At 38.3% G+C, this 22,226-nt stretch overlaps 1 protein-coding gene across 3 annotated transcripts in view; it reads left to right on the top strand.

Annotated features, from left to right (window-relative positions):
- The window catches only part of pard3aa (par-3 family cell polarity regulator alpha, a), a 556,247-nt gene that overhangs the window by 381,134 nt on the left and 152,887 nt on the right, over positions 1-22,226 (top strand). For all 3 annotated transcript variants that reach the window (XM_073813113.1, XM_065294770.2, XM_073813112.1), the window contains 2 exons: positions 12,906-13,148; positions 19,606-19,813. In XM_073813113.1, the coding sequence (XP_073669214.1) occupies positions 12,906-13,148; positions 19,606-19,813 (451 nt within the window). The remainder of the gene's footprint in view (positions 1-12,905; positions 13,149-19,605; positions 19,814-22,226) is intronic.

Below are 22,226 nucleotides of genomic sequence, written 5' to 3' on the forward strand. Positions count from 1 at the left end.
GGTCTATGATATCATAAGTGCTGGTATGACATGGAATTATGATATTACTCATCTGACAGTTTTATGATGAAGCGGATATTGGATGCCGACTCAGCACATTTTGAGCATCGCTGATATCATTACACCAATGGCACAAATGAGGCGGCCATGACTGATTAGCTTGCGATATTAGATGTTAATAAAGACAAATGTAAAGAAGGGAGGGACAACCTGGACATTCTCCGGTCCACTAATGATCCAGGAGAATCAGGAATGGAGGTCGGTAACCCCAAGACTCCCTCAATCTCGAACCTCATTGGCCGCTGTGGAGCTATTTTAAGCGTAATCACCCTTTTAACTTGATGCGTAAAATTGCAGATAGAATAAATTACGCACAATGGATTATGCTTTCATACGCAAATGCTAGCCTGTGTTAGCTCGAGTATCAGTCATGAGAATATTGCTCGGCGGTTTTAACAATACCACAGGACCTGAATTAACAACCGCAGGTTACGCAATGCATAAATGATCTTTCTTTAGCATTTAATGGTAATCACTCTTAAGCACTGGAGAGCTCAAGGTGCCTTTGTAGGGTTTGCTAATTAAATAGATGCAGGCGCTTTGCATGTTATTTTTTATATCGATATGTCTTCAGTGATGTTATCTCTCTTTGTCCTTAGAGTACTTGTTTCTGCTTCTCACTTTCTGTTTTCTTGTCTTTCTATCCCATTACAAAGTACTGTGGTAATAATGTTTTGGGACATTATAAAATAATGTCTTTACATTGAAGAACTTTAGAGTACTGTAAAATTAATCTTATGTAGTCATATTTTGATTTTGGTTTGATTTATTATGTATGTCAAACTACCATGACATTACCATCTAGACATGGTACACTTTTTTGTACTAGCTTTTAAATACCGTAGTGTTTAGTGTATTGTAGTGGTTTGTAATTGTACATGACATGTACAATAATACCATGATATTCTTTGGTGTATGTTGGAGTACAATGTAGAGTAGTGGGTGAGTAGTGCGTATGTGCATCACGTGTTTTGTCAAAATAAGTGCCTTCTGCACACGCGTCAAAACCGTTTATGATAAAAGAGACGCTCGCGTTCATAAACGCAAGACACTCCCTTAACACTAAACTCTGATTATGCATAAGATTATGTAAGTGTCTGGCAAACGCCAGCGTCTCTTTTATCATAAACCCTTTAGACACATCTGCAGCAGGCACTTATTTTGTCAAGACACGTGATTCACATAGGATTGCTTGACGCGCAGAACACATATTTTGAAATAAGGAACCGCACACATGATGGGCGACATACATGTTGTGACGAACTTCGCATCGAGCGCCCTCGAAAAAAGAAGTCACCGGCCCCACTGTGTACAATGTTTGCTTTTAATACCTCTGGTTAGATTAAACAATTAAAATACTGGATAATGTGTATGGTACAGTACAAAACCAGTGTTGTTTTCGTCAACGATGACGATAAAGAGATGATTTCGTTAACACACCCTTTTTATGACGATAACGTGACGATGACTAGCTAAAAATGGCTCTAAGGTGACGAAAACATGATGAGACGCTTTCGAGTTTTTACGAGATAGAACAGAAATGATTATAAGTCTGACGTTCACAATGCACGTCATTTCTGCCTATTTTGCGTGAAATCTGTCTGTTTTTAGCTAAAAAGTATCAGCAATGCTGCCGCTTCCCATCCTTGTTTTGGGTAAGCCCACCACCCGGCTGCCGCCATGACGCACACGCGCACCAGATTTCACACAACAACAACACACCTGCGGCTGTGGTGAGTACGAAGGACCGTGGCGGTGACATCAATAAACGGAAATGACGAGATAATTTATGGACATAGCCTATTTTCAGTATAATCCATCAGAAAGAAAAACGGAATGCATATTGGGTGATGACAGTACATGTGGCCACAAAGTAGGTGGGAAGAATACCACCAACCTCAAGCGGCACATGAGGGCTCATCACGCTGATATTTTTTTTAAAGGTAACTAACAAGTCACGCTATTAACATACTTATTCTTACTTATTCATTTAGCTGACACTTTTATCCAAAGTGACTTACCATTGCTATATATGTCAGAGGTCGCAGAGGTAGTCATTTTGCTACATTGTCAGAAAAAAAAGATACAAAACCTTTTTACCTTTATGAGTATACAACACTTTGAAATGTTGTATTTTTTGTGGTACAATATTATACCCTAAGGACCTGTTCTGTACCTTAAAAAACAATTTTGTCCCAGAGAGGCAAAGGTAAGAAGTCCCATTTATTTTTTGCATGTTGTCATCTGGACTTCTGTCATAAAATACTACATTTATGATCCTAGAGCATCTGTATCTCAACACAGGGCCCGTAAACTGGCGCTAAACCCATCAACCTTTCAAACCATGTATAGCAATGTTAATATTATTAAAGTGCCCGTATTATGAAAAACTCACTTTTTCTGGGTTTTGGGGTGTTATTTTGTGTCTCTGATGCTCCCACACGCATACAAACTTGGAAAAAAATCCATCCATGCTGTTTTGAGTGAGATACAGGTTTCTGAATGTCCTCTGCCTTGAGTCTCAGATTGCGCCAGTTAAAACTCAGCTCCGTTGTGACGTAACAAAAAGTTTCGTCACATTCAGTTTGAATTTTCCCGCCCACCACCCCACTCGCAGGTCTCCACCCACCATGTAGCTAGAGAGCACAGAGCAGTCACTTGAATAAGACCCTCTGTGCTGTTATCATGTCTCACTGAAATAACAGCGCTATTTGGATATTATGGATTATACTCCCACCTACTTTTAAAAACAAAGTTTTAACGCGTGGTTATTGGAACCCGGAGTAATCTTATATACAGTGTGTTACGACGCAAACAGTCCTCAGATTGTAGGCGATAAGACCTTCATGCAAAATCTGATGTAAACAACAGACTATGTATCTATATTTCACGGATTATAAGCATTTGTGGACAAAATGGTAATTGGATGTATTTTATTGGACTTTCATGGATCATTCACACATCTGAAACAGACTGGATTCGATTCGCGATCGCGTTGTTTCATCACAAAAGGTAAGAAGTCACGTTGTATTTTGCATGTTGTCATCTTCTGTCACAAAATACTACATTTATGATGCTAGAGCTAAAAGCTTTTTGCCAAACTAACCGAGACCGTACGCCCCGGCTTTTCTGACGAGGCGAGCCTCTAATAACTTTACGGTCCGCATTGATATATACACGGTCGGTCCGGACCTCCCGCTAGCTTCTAGCAATTAGCACGCGGTTCACAAGCAGTATACATCCCCCGCCGGGTCTTAATTTCTGTAATTTGCGAAAATAATGCGTTTGAAAATGTTTATAACGGGAATATGTTAGTATTGTCCAAGGAAAACGAGTGTATTGTTCAGACTGCGACATCACAATTTACGCTGGAATCTTTGTGTGTCATGATGAGTTTGACACACCGAGACCGGGCCTTACCGCCCCGACTTTTCTGACGAGGCTAACCCCCGAGCCTCTTATAACTTTACGTACCGGACCTCCCGCTAGCTTCTAGCAATTAGCACGCGGTCCACAAGCAGTATACATCCCCCGCCGGGTCTTAATTTCTGTAATTTGCGTAAATAATGCGTTTGAAAATGTTTTATAATGGGAATATGTTAGCATTGTCCAGGGAAAACGAGTTTATTGTTGTGACTGCTAATGTAACATCACAATTTACTCTGGAATCATTGTGTGCCATGAGTTTCTTCTCCTGTAGTGTACTTATTAGTGATACTTTTCTGCATGCTTTGTCTGTTGGCAACATAAACCGTTAATAATAATAATATATAAAATAATAACATAGTATGGTCTGTACTGCTCACGATACCACTGAGCACGCGCACGGGCACATGACGTTAGTAGTGGGGGGTGATCAAAGGAGCAGCAGCTCATAAATATGTAAGACTAGCTCAAAACGGCACAATCTGAACTGCCCTGAAACAGAGGCTACTAGAGATGGGTAACAGTCTTTTCCTACAAGCTATTTCGAGCAAACAACTTTTGAAACATGCTTTATGGAACTCATACACCTATTTAACTTGTGGAAAAGCAGTCATAAGATGGGCACTTTAATGTTTGTAGACAGTAGTATATAATATATATATATATTGTAAGTAGCGTTAAAAAAGTGACGTCATCCCGCCAACGAATGAATGCGCACCAAGAGGTTACATTTTAGGCAAAATGCATTCAACATTTTTAATGCATTTTTAATAAAATATTTGAATAATTGCTCAGAGTTGAACATCATTTTTGGCCACTATAGTATAGATGGCTGAAACCAGCAACAACATAAACAAACGGCTTTTGTGGACTTAACGCAACTTCTGGTAGACTTCCACATAGAATCAAAACAACAGAGTCATTTTACTGTAGTTTATTTCTGTAACTGACAAATAAATTACATTCCTTCATATATCTAACGCGTATCAGCTATTACACTGAGCTAACGTTACACTGAGCTAACATTACTGTTACCTTGAATTCTTGCCTGGCTGCCAAACCTCTCCACACCGCAGTAATCCATGCTCGTCGTCTCCCCTCATCTTTAGCAAACCAAAATGTTTTATATTCAACAAGGTATTTGTTTCAGAGATCAGTTTAGCCACTAGGCACACTTGGGTTCAGCTGTGTAACCGCGACAACACGCATGCGTCCAATGAAACTGTCTTTATGAATAAGGTAATCCATACCTGTAGGAATTATGGTAAATATCAGGTTACCATGGATTTATCATCAGCATATGTCAACAAAATCACCACTCATACCATCACTGTGCTAAATGAGAACGTGAGGATAAGCATATGTGACGTGATATAAATCATACAGTGATTTGACCCATCAAGGGTTCTGTGTCAAATTAGGGAAAAATATACACACAAAGTGCAATTACAAGCTTTCTGGTCCTTGACATGTTTTTGCACTGACAGAATGTCATGAGAATACTGAACAGGCTTAGTGTTTTGATTATTCCAAGATTCAGAGCGATGTAGATTTGTGTTCCCTTGAACCGTGCCTTTTCCTTGGCTTTATGCGTCTTAGTGTCTTTGTGTTTGAGCCCCTGCACTTCAGCGTTACAGATTTGCGCATAAGCCTTGTGTTCAGATGGCATTCAGAACATGTTGATTAAGAAGGATTCTCCAGCATATGGGAAGCAATGTCATTTCATATGCTTGGCAGGATTACTAGATTTTTTTCATTTCTCGTTTATTTTAGTAAAGAACCGAGGCTAAGAACCGACCCCACGGATACAACATGTTTGATTAGAGAATCCAGATCTTTTATGTTAAGAGTCTTTACTTGTGTATCAAAGCCGTCACAAGATGACACTGTGTTTATTTTGCACTGACTTTTTTATTTCTGACAATCATAAAATTTCTCACTACAAATCAAATTATGTATTTTTTGATTCATTTCATAGCAAGAATTTTATGTAACAGGTTTATACAGGTTTCATACACATATGCATATAAATTCGGTGTCACTTCACCATTTAATCATGTTCTGTACACACATATACACTTGAGTCATATGGTAGCGACAACCGCATGCTACAACCGAATTAACCCCCGCAAAATGCAGGTAGTGACAACCGCATTTACAGAAACTCTTCATAGTGTGTACAAAACCGAACTGATCTAGTTATTGATGAAGCATTTAAACGTGCATCAATGAAATGACATGTCTCTCTTTTGAAAAATCAAATGCTTAGATGGAGAAAATGTCTTGTGTGTGTGTATGTGATGCAAAAAATGACAGAGGCACAAGCATTTGCTTACTGCTGTTGCCAGATCTTGAAAAATCAATCCAAATGCTTTAACTCAAAAACCAAAATATTGAGACTGGCACCTTCCCACTTCAATAACACCAAAAACTTGATCGCTCCATGACCCATTTACGGTTAAGTGCCCCCAAAAAAGATGTGGACCTGGCAACCCTGCAAGACAGGAACACACTCACAAAAGCCAAGACGGGGGCTTATTGCAAAACATAACACTGTGATATTATTTTATTCAAAGCAGTAAATGGTAACCACTTGAGGTCATCACGTTTTCAGGAGTATGTCTTGTTCTGTAAAGACATGGAACGATCATTTAGGGGATTCATTTCCGCATTTCACTGCGGATGTCACTCCCGGAAGTTTGCAGTGTGTACCAGGCCACATACTCAAACTAAAACTACTAACAACTTACTCAACTAACTTAAAGTTCACTATTCACTAAACATCACTACTGTTCACATTATTTTGGGACAATACATGTTTTGCTGTGAACTATGGGGCAGTAATGATTAATTTTATTAACATCACCCCTTGGGACATAACTGTGCCCAGACTTGACAAAACATACAATAATGTGCAAAAGTCATACTGTAGGTCACCTTGCTAGGTATAGTGAGCATATATAATTATTTACTAGTCTCTTTATTAGACTACAACAAGAAAATACAGGAAATTTTTATGAAATACTAAAAAGCAGAATAAAACTTTAAGCTAAAGTGTGAACTATTTAGTTTGAGACCTCCTTACCCAAGAGCAATAACAGGAACATGCAGTCTCTCTTAAAAATGAAATAAAATCCTAATTTGTCATTCTAATCTGATGACTTTAGGACTTCAAAAGAGTTCAAAATGTGCTTAGTGCAAATAAAAGTCACACTAAATACTGAATTTTGCCCGAAGATGTCATTTTTTATGCTTTGTATAAATACTGTATTTTGTGTTTGTATCTTTTAAAAAAATGCTACTTGAATTGGATGGTAATTAAAAGGACATTCCACTGTTTTTTTTTTTAATTTGCTCATTTTCCAGCTCCCCTAGAGTTTAACATTTGATTTTTACCGTTTTGGAATCCATTCAGCTGATCTCCGGGTCTGGCGGTAACACTTTTAGCATAGCTAAGTACAATCCATTGAATCTGATTAGACCATTAGCATCGTGCTAAAAAATAACCAAATGTTTTCCATATTTTTCCTATTTGAAATTTGACTCTTCTGTAGTTACATCGTGTACTAAGACCAACATGAAAATTAAAAGTTGTGATTTTCTAGGCCGATATGGCTAGGAACTATACTCTCAAACTGGTGTAATAATCAAGGAGTTTGCTGATGTAACATGGCTGCAGGAGGCGTAGTGATATTACGCATTTCCTGAAAAAATACTCCCCTTGGTTACTTTCAATGGGAGGGGACTATTTTCAGGGCAGTGTGTAATATCACTACGCCTGCTGCAGCCATGTTACATCAGCAAAGTCCTTGATTATTACGCCAGTTTGAGAGTATAGTTCCTAGCCATATCGGCCTAGAAAATCGCAACTTTTAATTTTCTGTCGGTCTTAGTACTACAGAAGAGTCAAGTTTTAAATAGGAAAAATATTGAAACTCTTTGGTTATTTTTTTAGCGTGATGCTAATGGTCTAATCAGATTTAATGGATTCCGCTAAGCTATGCTAAAAGTGCTAGCGCCAGACCTGGAGATCGGCTGAATGGATTTCAAATCAGTAAGAATCAAATGTTTAACTCTAGGGGAGCTGGAAAATGTGCATATTTTCAAAAAAAGTGGAATGTCCCTTTAAAACTTGGATGAAAAAACAAGGCTGGTGGTGATCTAAGACTTTTGCACAATACTGTATGTGTTGAAACTGAACTGTATGTGTACTCCCCGATTACTTACGGTCATTTGGAAATCATACACTTACAAACATCTCTTCCCTGCCAACCTCGGAGTCCAAACCAACTGTGCTTGGAAGATCATAAAGGCTTTTAAATAAGGCATTTTGGCACTGTTTTGGTTAATCAGTAGCCTCCATTATGCCGGTTTGCTTGGTTAAAGGATCAGAAAGGGTTTAAAATGACCACAGCCTCTGATGTTGCTACCAGTTGCGAAAGAATGATAACAGTTGCGGCTTTAGTTTGGATTACGGCACAATTTTGGCGCTCTGCCTTCCCGCTTGCTTACTCTTCCACATTTCAAATCACCTGTAATCATTTCCAAACCCCCGTTCTCCTCGGTTTCCCGTTCACATGCTCACCGACATTTCAGTAACACTGTTCGTCCTTTAGGAGGAGGAGGTAATAGATTTCTAATTGTTTTCTTACGGCAAAGGGGGTTTATTTTGGTTAGCTAATCTGTGTTTTTCTACACATGTTTCCTCCTAAAAATTGTCTGGGAGCTCAGCAGCCACCGAGCACGCTCCATTTAGAGCTCTGAAAACAAGTCAGGAATCTGGGAGTAGATGGTGGGAAGACGATTTCGGGAAAAGCTCCAAAGAGTTGAGTCCACGTAACGCATCATCTAAGAAAAAGAACGAGGGAGGTCGAGACAGCTATGTTTTTACAGAATGGGAATACATAGAATCCCAGTTTGTCATACCGGAATTCCAATTCACAATCCCTTTAACTGGAATTTCCAAGAGCACACGAGGTGAAACCTGCGTCATTGGTTGAACATCTTGATGGAAGAACCATGATGTTTCACTGGCATATTTAATATCGACATTTTCATAAAATATCACCGTGCCCAACCACATGACCGCAGATTCAGGGTCAGTGTTCTAGAAAACCTCACACAGGAGTAGGTTGACAGGACTGCCAATGCCAAAGTCTCGCCTCACTAGCCATATCTAAACAAAGAACAGCAGCCATAGGAAAAATAATTATGGCTGTCCAAGCGGGAGAACCTTAAATGCAAACAGAGGTTGCGAGGTCTGTGTTTTCAACGTTGTAGCCAAGACATTTTACATCAATACCTGTCGAGAAGGTCTTTAACATACTTGGACTAAGAAACGGGTTGTTCATGCTACGCCAGCCAACGGAAATAGCAGTCTGCTACGCTCTCGAGGACAACAGAGCTGTTGGTTAACGTTTGTTTATATATCATTTGCATGCTAATTGTGTTAGCCAACCCGTGTTGCCATACATTTCAATGAGACGCACACAGCTGAACTTACATTACATTAATGTGTCATCTAAGTTCATCTGAAATGTTTCATATCCTGTACAGCACTCTCATACATCACTAAAACTATCGCACATGCATACAGTATGTGTAGAAGCAGTCATGCATATTAACATTTATCAAAGTTTGCTGTTTGAGGTATAGAGACTATTTTAACCCAATCATGCAGGTGGTGTAGATCATTTTTAGTACTTTGCAACTGTTTTAGAGTCTGTTCCATATGGGCTCACACACAATTATACACACAGAGCAATGCTTTTATGCTTACACGTGGACCAAAAGCAAATTCCACTATAGTGAATTGAGAAGATTTGCCTGTTACTGTAAAAACATTTTGTACATGCAATTTATTTGGTAGCACTTTATTTTATAGTACGTGTACTTACCTTGTACATATATGGTAAATATGTTATCCTTACAGACAAATGTGTGGTACTTACTTTTGAGGATCTACATGGTAATTAAATAGTATGTACTTACTAGTGGTACATAATTGGTAGTTTTTATGTAATTCTAGATAAGTACTGGGTAATACCAGATACATAATTATAGGATAGGTATACTGTAACTAACAAGAAACACTACTGTACTTACAAATGAATGTACAGTATACTATTTAGTACTAACAGGCAAGTGTGGGTTAATGACAGGTACTTTAAGTTTACATAAATGATAACTAATAACAAACACTACCATACTTACAAATAAATGTACAATATAAGTATTAAGTACAGTATTTACAGGCAAGTGTGGGTTAATGATAGGTACTTATAGTGTACATATATGATAACTTATAACAAACACTACTTTACTTACAAATGATTGTACCATATAAGTATTTAGTACAGTATTAACTGGCAAGTGTGGGTTAATGACAGGTACTTATAGTGTACATATATGATTACTAATAACAAACACTACTGTACTTACAAATAAATGTACAATATAAGTATTTAGTACAGTATTTACTGGCAAGTGTGTGTTAATGACAGGTACTTATAGTGTACATATATGATAATAACTAATATCAAACACTACTGTACTTACAAATTAATGTACAATATAAGTATTTAGTACTTACATGCAAGTGTGGGTTAATGACAGGTACTTATATTGTACATATGTGATAACTTATAACAAACACTACTGTATTTACAAATTAATTTACCATATAAGTATTTAGTACTTACATGCAAGTGTGGGTTAATGACAGGTACTTATATTGTACATATGTGATAACTTATAACAAACACTACTGTACTTACAAATTAATTTACAATATAAGTATTTAGTACAGTATTTCAGGCAAGAGTGGGTTAATGATATGTACTTATATTGTACATATATGATAACTTATAACAAACACTACTGTACTTACAAATTAATTTACAATATAAGTATTTAGTACAGTATTTCAGGCAAGAGTGGGTTAATGATATGTACTTATATTGTACATATATGATAACTTATAACAAACACTACTGTACTTACAAATGAATGTACAATATAGTATTTAGTACAGTATTTACAGGAAAGAGTGGGTTAATGACATGTACTTATAGTGTACACATATGATAACTAATAACAAACACTACTGTACTTACAAATTAATTTACAATATAAGTATTTAGTACTTACAGGCAAGTGTGGGTTACTGACAGGTACTTATAGTGTACATATATGATAACTAATAACAAACACTACCGTACTTACGAATGAATGTACAATATACGTATTTAGTACAGTATTTACAGGCAAGTGTGCGTTAATGACAGGTACTTATAGTGTACATATATGATAACTAATAACAAACACTACCGTACTTACGAATGAATGTACAATATACGTATTTAGTACAGTATTTACAGGCAAGTGTGCGTTAATGACAGGTACTTATAGTGTACATATATGATATCTAATAACAAACACTACCGTACTTACAAATTAATTTACCATACAAGTATTTAGTACTTACAGGCAAGTGTGGGTTAATGACAGGTACTTATAGTGTACATATATGATAATAACTAATATCAAACACTACTGTACTTACAAAAACCCGAACTCTATTTCTGACCCCAACTTCAAACGAGCATGACTTAAAATAAAAAATAAAGAAACCTATCCATACAATGACATCCTAACCCAAATCCCAAATTTAACCATAATCTCACAACAATGGTTTAACAATAGAAAAAATAATGATAAGCCATAATACACACACAGCATGCTTTTTACACGTGGACCAAAAGCAAATTCACTATAGTGAATTGAGACAATTTGCCTGTTACTGTAAAAACATTTTGTACATGCAATTTATTTGGTAGCACTTTATTTTACAGTACGTGTACTAGGGTTGCCGCGGTGACAGAATTTTCCCACCGGTTAATTGGCGCATCACAAACCCGGTGATGACGGTTTGACCGGGTGGGAGGGGCTTATAAATGCGCATGCAGACGTGCACATTTTACTTTCACTTTTGAATTACGCAACTGTTTAAATGCAGTGCTTGCGTACGCTGCGTTAAATCGCGTAAAATGACGTGAAAAGATGTGTGGTATTAAGTGAACGGGAAGGACTGGCGCATCATATGCATTAGACTTTGGTCAATGACTTTTCAACGGCATGCTATTTATATGCATTTGGAGAATGGCAAACATATATGTGCCTAAATACTATATCAGGACCACATAAGGAGTACCATCCCAGTAACAACTTATGTACCAATTTTTTTCAGAATTTAAAAGTAAATCTGGTTCTTTGATGCCAAAGGAAAACTATTTTGGTCTCTAAATGAATAATTTATTTCCAAACATTTTATAGTCTGTAAAATCTTTTTCCAATATAATAAAGCTTTTGTGCAACAGAAGGGTTATGTGGATGTTAAAGACTCTTCATTGAACCATTAGACCTGACAAAGAACATTTATTTTAAAAGTGTGAATGTACATTTACCGTGATGCTCTAGAAATAAGTTTTAATTGTATGCTTTTCACAGAGGTTGTCAGAAGTTTATAGAAGATGTGTGGGTCGTGACAGAGGTTTTCTTTCAGTAAATGTTTTTTTTTTTTTTTTTGTATTAATTTAGGTCATGTTGCAGCTTTTATTAAATAATTTTTACTCACTAAAGTAACTTTTTTTCTGGCCCTTAACACTCTTAATTTTGGTCCCTGCATGTGCACATACAAATCACAGACCCGTCCAACCAAGTGTCCATGTTCACTCATTTTGGCAATTTTTACAATTCCTCCAGCACAGGATTTCATAAGAAGGATTAATGATGTCTCCTGTTGTTTGAAGTACAGGCCTACTGTGTCTTTGTAAGGGGCCCTTAACAAAGAACAAGTGGATTAAATGCATGAAAAGGTCATTAGGCAGTCAAGTTCGGGGAGTTTCGTTCAGGACCCGCTGCTCTGATCCGAATGGCACGACTCTCGCATGTTTAGTCTACAAGCTTTTGCTCTACCTCCTTCTTGTTCTCCATATCCGTTCCCCTGCCTCCCCCACGACCACACAGGGAAGATAATGGGCCTCATATTTGGGCCATCCATCAGTGCCTTAAACTACAGAGAGCAGTTATGTGCTCCCTCTCTTTCTCTACCTCCCTCTGCCTATAAATGTAAAACGCTTACACACACATACACATTGGGGAAAAGAAGCAAAAATTATCTCAAGAGTTGAAAATGTGTGCTTTTTTTCCTTATGACGGATAATGTGCCTGACACCTCACTTTGCATCCAGAGGAGCCATTTATATTCGATATTATTTTCCACCCTCCATCTGCCGATAAACATGACCTCAGTATGCACATTCGTCTTCAGCAAGGCATGTACATTACAAAAATGAATTAGGAGAGAAAGATTTATTGAGAATAAAACAATGAGACATCATTTCTCTCTCCACCCAAAGGCAACTCCACGAGAGATGTGGGACCGTCGCTGGGTCTGAAGAAGTCTAGTTCCTTGGAGAGCCTCCAGACAGCTGTTGCCGAGGTGACGCTCAACGGAGACGTCCCTTTTCACAGGCCCCGCCCCAGAATCGTCAGGGGAAGGGGCTGCAATGAGAGTTTTCGGGCGGCCATCGACAAATCATACGACAATCCAGGTGTGAGCGTAATCAGTCCCGAGGACGATGATGAGGGGATGGAGACGTGTAAGTATGGCTTCCAGCCACTACATGATATTTCCTGTCATTTTATTATTTATTTCTTATAGTGGAACAAACTCTGTAACCCTTAGTATTAAACTTTATTTTCAACCCGCTTTGGGTCAAAAGGGACCCAGCCGTTGGGTTAAATTAGAACCCAATGGGTAATGTAGCTAAAGAACAACCAATATAGAAACTTACTGAAGACCACCTTAATAGTTTTGCAACTACAGTATGTAGCGATGCACTGGCAATCACCCACACCATCCCAGCATGTTTTGCTTTGGCAAGCAGCACTTACTTCACATAAATGTTGGTTCAACTTCATCATTGCTCGGTCCAGCCATTGCATTTCCTTAACCTTGCGTTTTCTCTTGTATATTGAAAATGGCAGCTCATGTAATCACTGCGCTATTACCATAATTGCGCAAGCACTATAAAGGCAATGTGACACAATATCAATGCCAATTACATCGGTTGTCTTGCACAATGAATGGCTGAGAGCATCACAAATCAAGCAGCAATTTAGCTTTAGTTTACAGTCAGTACTCAGCAGAGAAACAAGGCTGCGGGTCCAACCTGAACGTCCTTTGCTTTTCTCAAGATCGCAATAGCAGAGGAGAAGACTCCTTGCTGTGAAAAGATCAGGCCTTACGTCCAAGACTCAAAAGGAAATTAACAGCCAATAAGCATGTGTATACATTTCAGTATTTATTTCAACCATGACCAAATGAATTTCCAGACGTACATGGCAGACATTTTGTGTAATGGGACCTTAAAAGAGTTTTTAAAGGATCGCTATGCCTGCAGACCTTAAATGAGTTTTTGCTTCATCTTTCCTCGCCACACTTAATAAATGTGGGTTTATTTTTATGGTTCACTGATTGGCCCGTGGCAGCAATTTATTTTCATTTCATATTTTAGATTTGTTTAATTTATTAAACTGTTTTAAACGGGACATATCATGAAAATCTGACTTTTTTCATGTTTAAGTGCTATAACTGGGTCCCCAGTGCTTCTATTAACCTAGAAAATGTAAAAAAAAGAACAACCCAGTAACTTAGTTTTGGTAAACCATTCTCTGAAAGCATGTAAAAAATAGGTCATTGAAATTTGGCTCCCCCTGTGATGTCAGAAGGGGATAATACCGCCCCTTAATCTGCACTATTCAACCACGCCACTGCCATTTTTAATCACTCTCTGCAAATCCAGCATTGGCTTGTGGCTTCTTTACAAATAAATCTGCGGTGCACAAAGTAAACAAACACTCCCCACGTGATTCGGAACTTCTTTAAAAACTAACTTTAACCACGCATTCCTAATGTTATGTTCCGAGCCTAAGAGTTAAGGTTATACAGCGTCTGTTTGTTCCCAGACGGTTCTTCCACAACCAAACACTCAATTTCCATGGGTAATCATAACAGATCACTGCGCAGAATAAAAGTCTCTCAGTCATTTTGGTTACATTTGGCAATCTTTAAAGACATGTTTACTGATTGTTGAGACACTGCATGGTTTGCTTTACCCCTGGCACACGCGTGTGTCACGTGAAGCTGCGGGAATGGCTACAAAAGTGGTCATTGTATTTGGGTTTGAAGGAGGTGTTTAAATTCTAATCTGACGTCACATTTCAGCACATTCATGAACCGACCGTTTTCTTGGCTTGGTGCCAAAAACAGTAAAGAGGAAGTTTTCAGTTCTCAAGCTTGCAGGATGTTCATTTAAGTATGATGATATCTTATATAACAGAATATTAAGTTAAAATTTATTTTTTGATTCACTGTCCCTTTAAATAATAGGTTGAATTGACTGGCAAAACCAATTTGTATTAACTATATGCTACAATGCTTTTACAGTGTACATATCAAATACGCGTTTACAACATTATTATAACCTCTTGTTTGCTTATGTAGCAAAACTATAATTAACAAAAGAAAAATTGTTAGCATATTAAGCATACATAGTGTGTCTGATCTGATAATGTTAGTTTAAAGTCATGCAGTATCATCGGAAATGTGATGTGCTTAGTTTTAATGCTATCAGGATAATGGACTTAAACCCTTTATTTAAAAATGAAGCAGTTACTATTTTAAAAATTTAACATTGTTTGAAAAGGAAATGAAGCGATGAAATGTACACGTGACAAAGATTTGAATGAAGTAAGTCCCTAGTGCTGTCAAATGCTGGTCAGGTGTTTTTCTCACTTACCGTGTGTGTTCAGATGAGTTCATGAAGACTGCCAGACAGACCTGTCAAAGAAATAACACCTGCCAGAGGAATAGAAGAAAAATCCCGCTATTACTTTGTTCCCCATTAAAAGATTTCATTAAAAAAAATGAACAGAAATAAAAAAAAAGTCAAATTATTTCCCTGAATCCCTTTGTTCTTGTAAGCTATGTCCACATTTGACTAAATACCGTCTTATCTCTTCCAAAGAGCAATAGAGCGCAAATGCGTAAGATTCCAGCATATTGCATTCCTCTGCTTCCGATATTCAAATAACTCTGTTTTTCAATTTAGATAAGAGGAACCCGCCTATGCCTGTCACCAAGGTTAATAGTCAAAAGTTGACAGATAAGGGCAGGCTTTTTCTTTTCACGCCGACACTTTTATTTACATAAAATGTGAATTTGGCATCACCCGAGGAAAAATGTGTCACGGAGAGATATCCAGCCGAGAAAATGAGTTAGGATGTGTTTTGCTATGTTTTATGTTTCTTAAATATCAGGCTTTAATGTGCTCGGCTCTTTTTCCCCGTCGGCTTTTTAGCCAGAGTGCCAATTTCAAGACTATTAGAAGTGATCGGCGTTCAAAAGAATGAATGGATACAGCGGCACGTCAAAAAGAGACGTCTAAAGATTGCTGTGTCAAAACATTTACTACTCAGTCCTGCGCAGCTGAAATTTCGTGTTAATTACCCTAATTTATTTCTTTTCACATTTCAGTCAACAATTAGCAAAACCGTAACTTACTGTGATAACCATTCTGCTCTTGATCTGTGAATTTGCTGCTGTATTGACTATGAAGCTAATGAGGGATGTTTATAAATGTGCACGGTCCAACTTCATATTATTTTCCATTTGATCTCGTTTAATTCCATCTTCAGGATGCAATAATGAAAAACTACTGTAAAAGTTTTTGTCGCCACTTGGACTAAACTATCTGGCTCTCCCAGGGGGCCGAATGATTTCCATCAAACATACTCGGTCTCTGTGACGGCGCTATTAAGAGCTGTGGAAATTAGCGCAGTCGTTCAATTTCAAAGCCTGCTTTTAATTGCAGCATGCAGCTCAGATATGGAGATACAGAGATGTGCTTGCTCTTAGCTATCCGATAAGCAGAGAAATAGTGATAAAAATGATATCTAACAAAAGACAAAGAAACAAAAAATTAACCTGCGATAAATCTTTATATTCTTGTATTACACTATTCTCGTGCGAATGTCCTTGGGAATAATAATGATAAAGTGTAAGCTACAAAAGTATCAGCCCGGAAACAAGCACCCCACCTCTTCCCCTCACCAGCATTGAACTGCTCATCTAACTGTGCAAAATAATCCATGATGGCCTCTCTCTTTGATAAGAGCCTTTCTTCCAGCCATCAAAGTTGTAGCTGGCATCAGAGATCGCTGGGGTATTAATAAGCCCTAATCACACAGGCATCTGTCATCGGCGGCGCATCTCCGCCGTTACATTACTCTATTGAAAAGCACTTTGCTTTTAGCGGCCTATCATTTCTTCTCTCTGTTCTGAATGTTTTTAAACTTACAATTAGTGACAAATTTATTACGTCCAGACCATCAGCAATGGAGACAGTAGCTGTAATCTGACGAGAGCTAAAATGGAAATGATTAGCCAGCTGTGGTCCCTTGTGATTACGCTGATATGAAAAATATCCCAAAGATAGGTGATGGGACACGAATTAGCATTGCAAACGATACTCGAAAATAAAACGCTCCCGTAGAGACGTCAGGCTGCTTGCATTAATAAATCATTTATGAAGTATATCATCTCTTTGACTGGAATCCATAAAATTTTGCTTTACAAAATTCATGGGCTATCAGAGTTTGGAGTGCTTTGAGAATACGATCTTCCTGTTTCTCGTCCATTAGGAGAGCTGAACTCTCCGTCTTTGGTACGAACATCTCAACAGCACGGTGACGTGATAAAACGGCTCTGTTTGCCAAGTTATTGCTCATTGTTTCGAAAATGGCTTTAGAGGGGGATTCAGAGTCTCTGGTGTGCTGAAATATCATCGATGATTTATTGTGTGCGCAGAGAACGGGAAACAATCAGTAAATAATTTGCTTTCTTCTCAGATTTAACAGAGATCTCTCTATACTTTTGTGTACACATCTCAAGGAAAAATACAGCTGTCAATAGACTAAAAAAAGTCTTATCTCTTTATATTCTGAGTATCGTCTAAACCAGACCTTCAGCAGTCACATAAAGTCAATAAAAGTCCCTCACAGTCACAATAAAGATATGGGCTGTGAAGACCTTCAGAGCAGTGAGGTGATAAAAAGATGGACTTTTTTTGACACTTTCTATCTCAGCTTTTTGGACTTCTGAGTTCTCTTCTGTAAGTTTTATTGGGTCAGTGAGGAATAAGGCTAATAGGCTTCCTGCGGTGTTGCTAAGTTATCGAATATGGCTGAGATGGGTGCGCTTTGGTGAACCTTTAGGTTCTAGATAAAGTTTAGAAGCAATGAGATAATGGGGTTTCTTTAGACTTCAAAGTTTGGATTTCTTTTCCATTCCTTGGCTGAGTTTAGTCAAGGTAAAGGCCTCTCTTACAGATTTGGTTACATTTCATTTGCAAGACACTTTAACATAAAAAAAATCTACATTACCAACTTGAGACTCTGTCTTAGCTTAAATTCATTATATATTCAATGGTGGGATCAGCTGAGCTATTTTATCATAAAGGGACACTCCACTTTTTTGAAAATATGCTCATTTTCCAGCTCCCCTAGAGTTAAACATCTGATTTTTACCGTTTTGGAATCCATTCAGCCGATCTCCGGGTCTGGCGCTAGCACTTTTAGCATAGCTTAGCATAATCCATTGAATCTGATTAGACCGTTAGCATTGCGCTCAAAAATAACCAAAGAGTTTCGATATTTTTCGATATGTTTGCTATTTAAAACTTGACTCTTCTGTAGTTACATTGTGTACTAAAGCCCGATTTATAGTCGTGCGTAGATTCTACACCGTAACGACGGCGTAGGCTATCCATAACATGTGCGTAGCTCTGCATAGCCTGACGTGCACCACGCAAACATTTTAACAGCACGTCAGATCTACGCGGACTGCAAGCGCTGTGATTGGTCCACCAGAACCCCTCTCGTCAGATAAAAAAACTGCGTCGTAGGTATTTCCGTTTGCGATGGTAAAAACAAAGATGAGCCAAGTTGAGGAGTGATTTAACTCAAACTGAATCAAAAGTCTCTGTTTATTTACTTCCATCATTGCTGGTCTTCTCAAATCATACACAACAAGTTGCTGTTTCTTCTTCGTTTGTGGGTTAACTTGCCAAGCTTCTTCTTCTCTGACGGTCGCGCTGCTACTGTGGTTACACGCGTGGATAGTGCCTACCAGCGGTTTGCATGTGTGTTTGCACATCGATGCAGACAACGACGCAAAAGTATAAATGAAAACTGACGCGGAACCTACGCGGTCGTGGCTACGCCGTAGGACCTACGCACGACTATTACGATCCCTTAAGACCGACAGAAAATTAAAAGTTGTGATTTTCTAGGCAGATATGGCTATGAACTATACTTTCATACATATACTCTAACACAATGATATTACACACTGCCCAAAAATAGTCCTCTGCTATTTAAAGTTACCAAGGGGACTATTTTCGAGCAGTGCGTAAAGTCATTGCGCCTCTTGCAGCCATGTTACGGATACGCGACCATTTAGGCTTGCACCAAATGTATTTTTTACGTTTTGGTGAAAGATGGCACCCTTAGCGCTTCCGACAAGCTCAATGAATGAATTTACTCTATCACTTGTTTTATTTCACTCTTTCTAGTGAACTAAATTAGTGGACTAATGTATGGAATAGGGGTATTGGAAGCTATTTCAGACACAGCCATGGTTATTACAAATCATACTAAAATAAATCTTGGTTAATTAATAAGGTTTAACGTAGTAACATTGCTGCTAGGGTATTGTAAGTGGTTGTCAGGGTGTTACTAGGTATGTTCTTCTTAACCATGAGTATGTAATGGTTATAGTGATGCAAGCACCACTAACTTGTCATTATCCTGAAACTTTAAATAGTTTGCAAAAGAATTTTAAGGACCATACTTAATACTTATTTACGTCAGTTTTGCAATTGGTCACTTGGGGAAAATGTTTCAGCCTGATGCTAATGTTTCATACATTTTCAGGAGATTACAGTATTACTCAACAACCTCAACATCTCTCTCCCTCTTTCTCTCTAATCTTAGTGGAGGAAGACACAGAAGAGAGTTCGCGATCGGGCCGTGACTCCATTTCCACGACAACCGACCTGACCCTCGGATCAGCAGGTGTTGAGAAGCAGGTGAATGGAGGCCGTAACAAAGATGACAGGAAGAAGGACCAGACGGGGAAAGACAAAAAAGACAAGAGTAAAGCCAAGAAAGGCATGCTGAAGGGCCTTGGTGACATGTTCAGGTAGGACAAAAATCAATTCATTTAGCTTGCAATGGTGTGACTTGATCTCTCCGCTATGTTTGAGTATAGGAAGCCCTCACCTTCAATTTTATTTCGGTGTTTAGGGAGGCCTGGGGCACTTTTAATAGAGATTATGTTTAATAAGAGAAAATATTTTATTCATCAATGGCAAAATATTCAAATTCAGCCTTGGCGAAACACAAACTTCATAAACACCTCATTGCTGCTAATGCGAGGATGCGATTTGATTGCAAAACCGGGCATGCACAGGTAGATGCTTACAAAACTGACATTTTTGCATATAGAAAGCAGTACTGTATGTCATCTGAATGTCATTTGCGAAGACATCCGAACAAGTGTACATTTTGAAAATAAATCCGTGTGGAGGATTAAGATTTACTAGGCTTCAAAATAGCCCGAAGTGAGCAAGCAAGCAAAGCCCTTTTAGCGGGACAAGGCAGGTGCAGATAAAACACTTCTGAGGGGTTGCTATCACGAAAAGGTGTTTTCCTGCTCTTCCCGTGCCCCTCTGGGCTCTTTGAAATAGTGGGTCATGCATCCATTTTGGAGAATGCGGTAAACGTTGGGCTAATTAAGCCGGGGCATCCATTAATTATTCTGATTTGGTGCTCATTTGAATCCTGCATAAATTATACACGCTCTTATCTGCAGAATAAGTTGTTTTGAGGCGGTTTAGCGTAATGGGATTACTTAGCTTAGAGCGTGGCATGCTGTGCCGTAATGAACAATAAAAATGACAAGTGTTTCCAGGTCATGTTTTATGAGCACTGAAGGGTTGGTTATAGTGCCCCCTTGATTTGTGCTCTACCACACTTGTATGTCCTGTGGATAGAAGGTGGTAGACAATTACAAAGCTGTAATCAAATGTTAGATTGAGGTTTTTTGAATCATTAACTATATAAGTACTCTGGATAAACTGGGTGGTTGCGAGGGCCTTGAATTGCAGTTGCTATGGTGCCTTTGCTATGTGGTTGGTATGTGATGTGTGGTTGCTACAGTAGTATGCTCTGTGTGTTGCTATAACGTAACGGTACATTCACATGGGACAGAAGCGTTAACGCTTGATGGAAGGCTTTTCTGAAGCGTGGCCAACAGCCAATCACAGTGGCCGCTACACATGCTCCGGTCTTCCATAAACGTAATTGGCTGGCTTCGCCTAGGTTATTTGCATAAGGCGATCTGATTGGCTGACGCACGTGTTGCCGCTTGAAAAGTTGAGAATTCCACAATTTAGTTTGGCAACGCTTGACGTCACCCATTAAAAGTGAATGGAAAGCATTAGCGATTATGCCCCGTGAGAATGTACCATAAGTTAATGGTTGACTTCTGGCCCAAGTGAAAAAACTCAACCTGCAGGTCTCTACACTTGTAAAAAATTGTTATGTTGAAGCAACAGTTGGGTTTGACTATTTTTATCCAACCATTATTAAATTTAACTAAGCTGGATTGTTTCGAAAGAAAGTCAAAGTGATGTATTTACCAATGTATGGTAACCCATACTTGGAATGTGACCTCTGCATTTAACCCATGCAGTGAATAGTGAACACACCCACTGCAAGTCGTGAACACCCAGACCGGCATTTGGGGAGCAATTGGAATTGGAGGTGCTTTGCCCAAGGGCACCACAGTTGCAACCCGCCAGTCATGAGCCTCGAATTGGCAACTCTCGGGTTACAAGCACGACAATGTTGACATTTTATTTAACCCAAAAGTTGAGTTTGTTCATATTTTACCCAACCATGGATTGAAAAATCCCAGCATTTTTAGAGTTTATGATATCAGCTTGAATTTACAATTCATTAAAATTTTCTTGACTATTGAGGAGTTGCTATAAATGATAAAAAATAAAGTTAAATTAGCTTAGGTTATAGTTATTATTATTTTTTTTTTAATTTATAGCAACTCCTCACTAGTCAAGATATGCAATTTCATATTGATTAAATGTAAAACTTTTTAGAAATGTTTAATGTATTTATGCATGGTGCCATTTTCGAGGTACGTCTTTGGGATTTTAGGTCTGTTTTTATTAAAGGACGATTAAAGGCCGAAGGATAGTTCACTTTTTACACGTGTGTAAAGCCGCCTTTCCACTGCACACGACAAACGTCGGGCGATAAACCTTAAGTCATTCATTTCCTATGGAGAGTCGCAAAGGGGCTGCGTGAGAACAATCTGCGGATGCGTAATTTTCAGATCGGTTTTGAGCGTTGGATCTGTTAAAAAATGTGAACTTGTGCGACTATGTTATATGCCGACCGGAAGTGATGCATTTTAGTGTATTCCAAACAAAACTGTGTGTGAGGTGAAAATTATTAATAATTTTTGTTTAACTTGATCAGTAACATTTAAATCCTTAAAAAAAAAAAACTATTGATTAATGATAAGCAATATA

Source organism: Paramisgurnus dabryanus, chromosome 22 (assembly GCF_030506205.2).
Source record: "Paramisgurnus dabryanus chromosome 22, PD_genome_1.1, whole genome shotgun sequence".
NCBI classification, from domain to species: Eukaryota; Metazoa; Chordata; class Actinopteri; order Cypriniformes; family Cobitidae; genus Paramisgurnus; species Paramisgurnus dabryanus.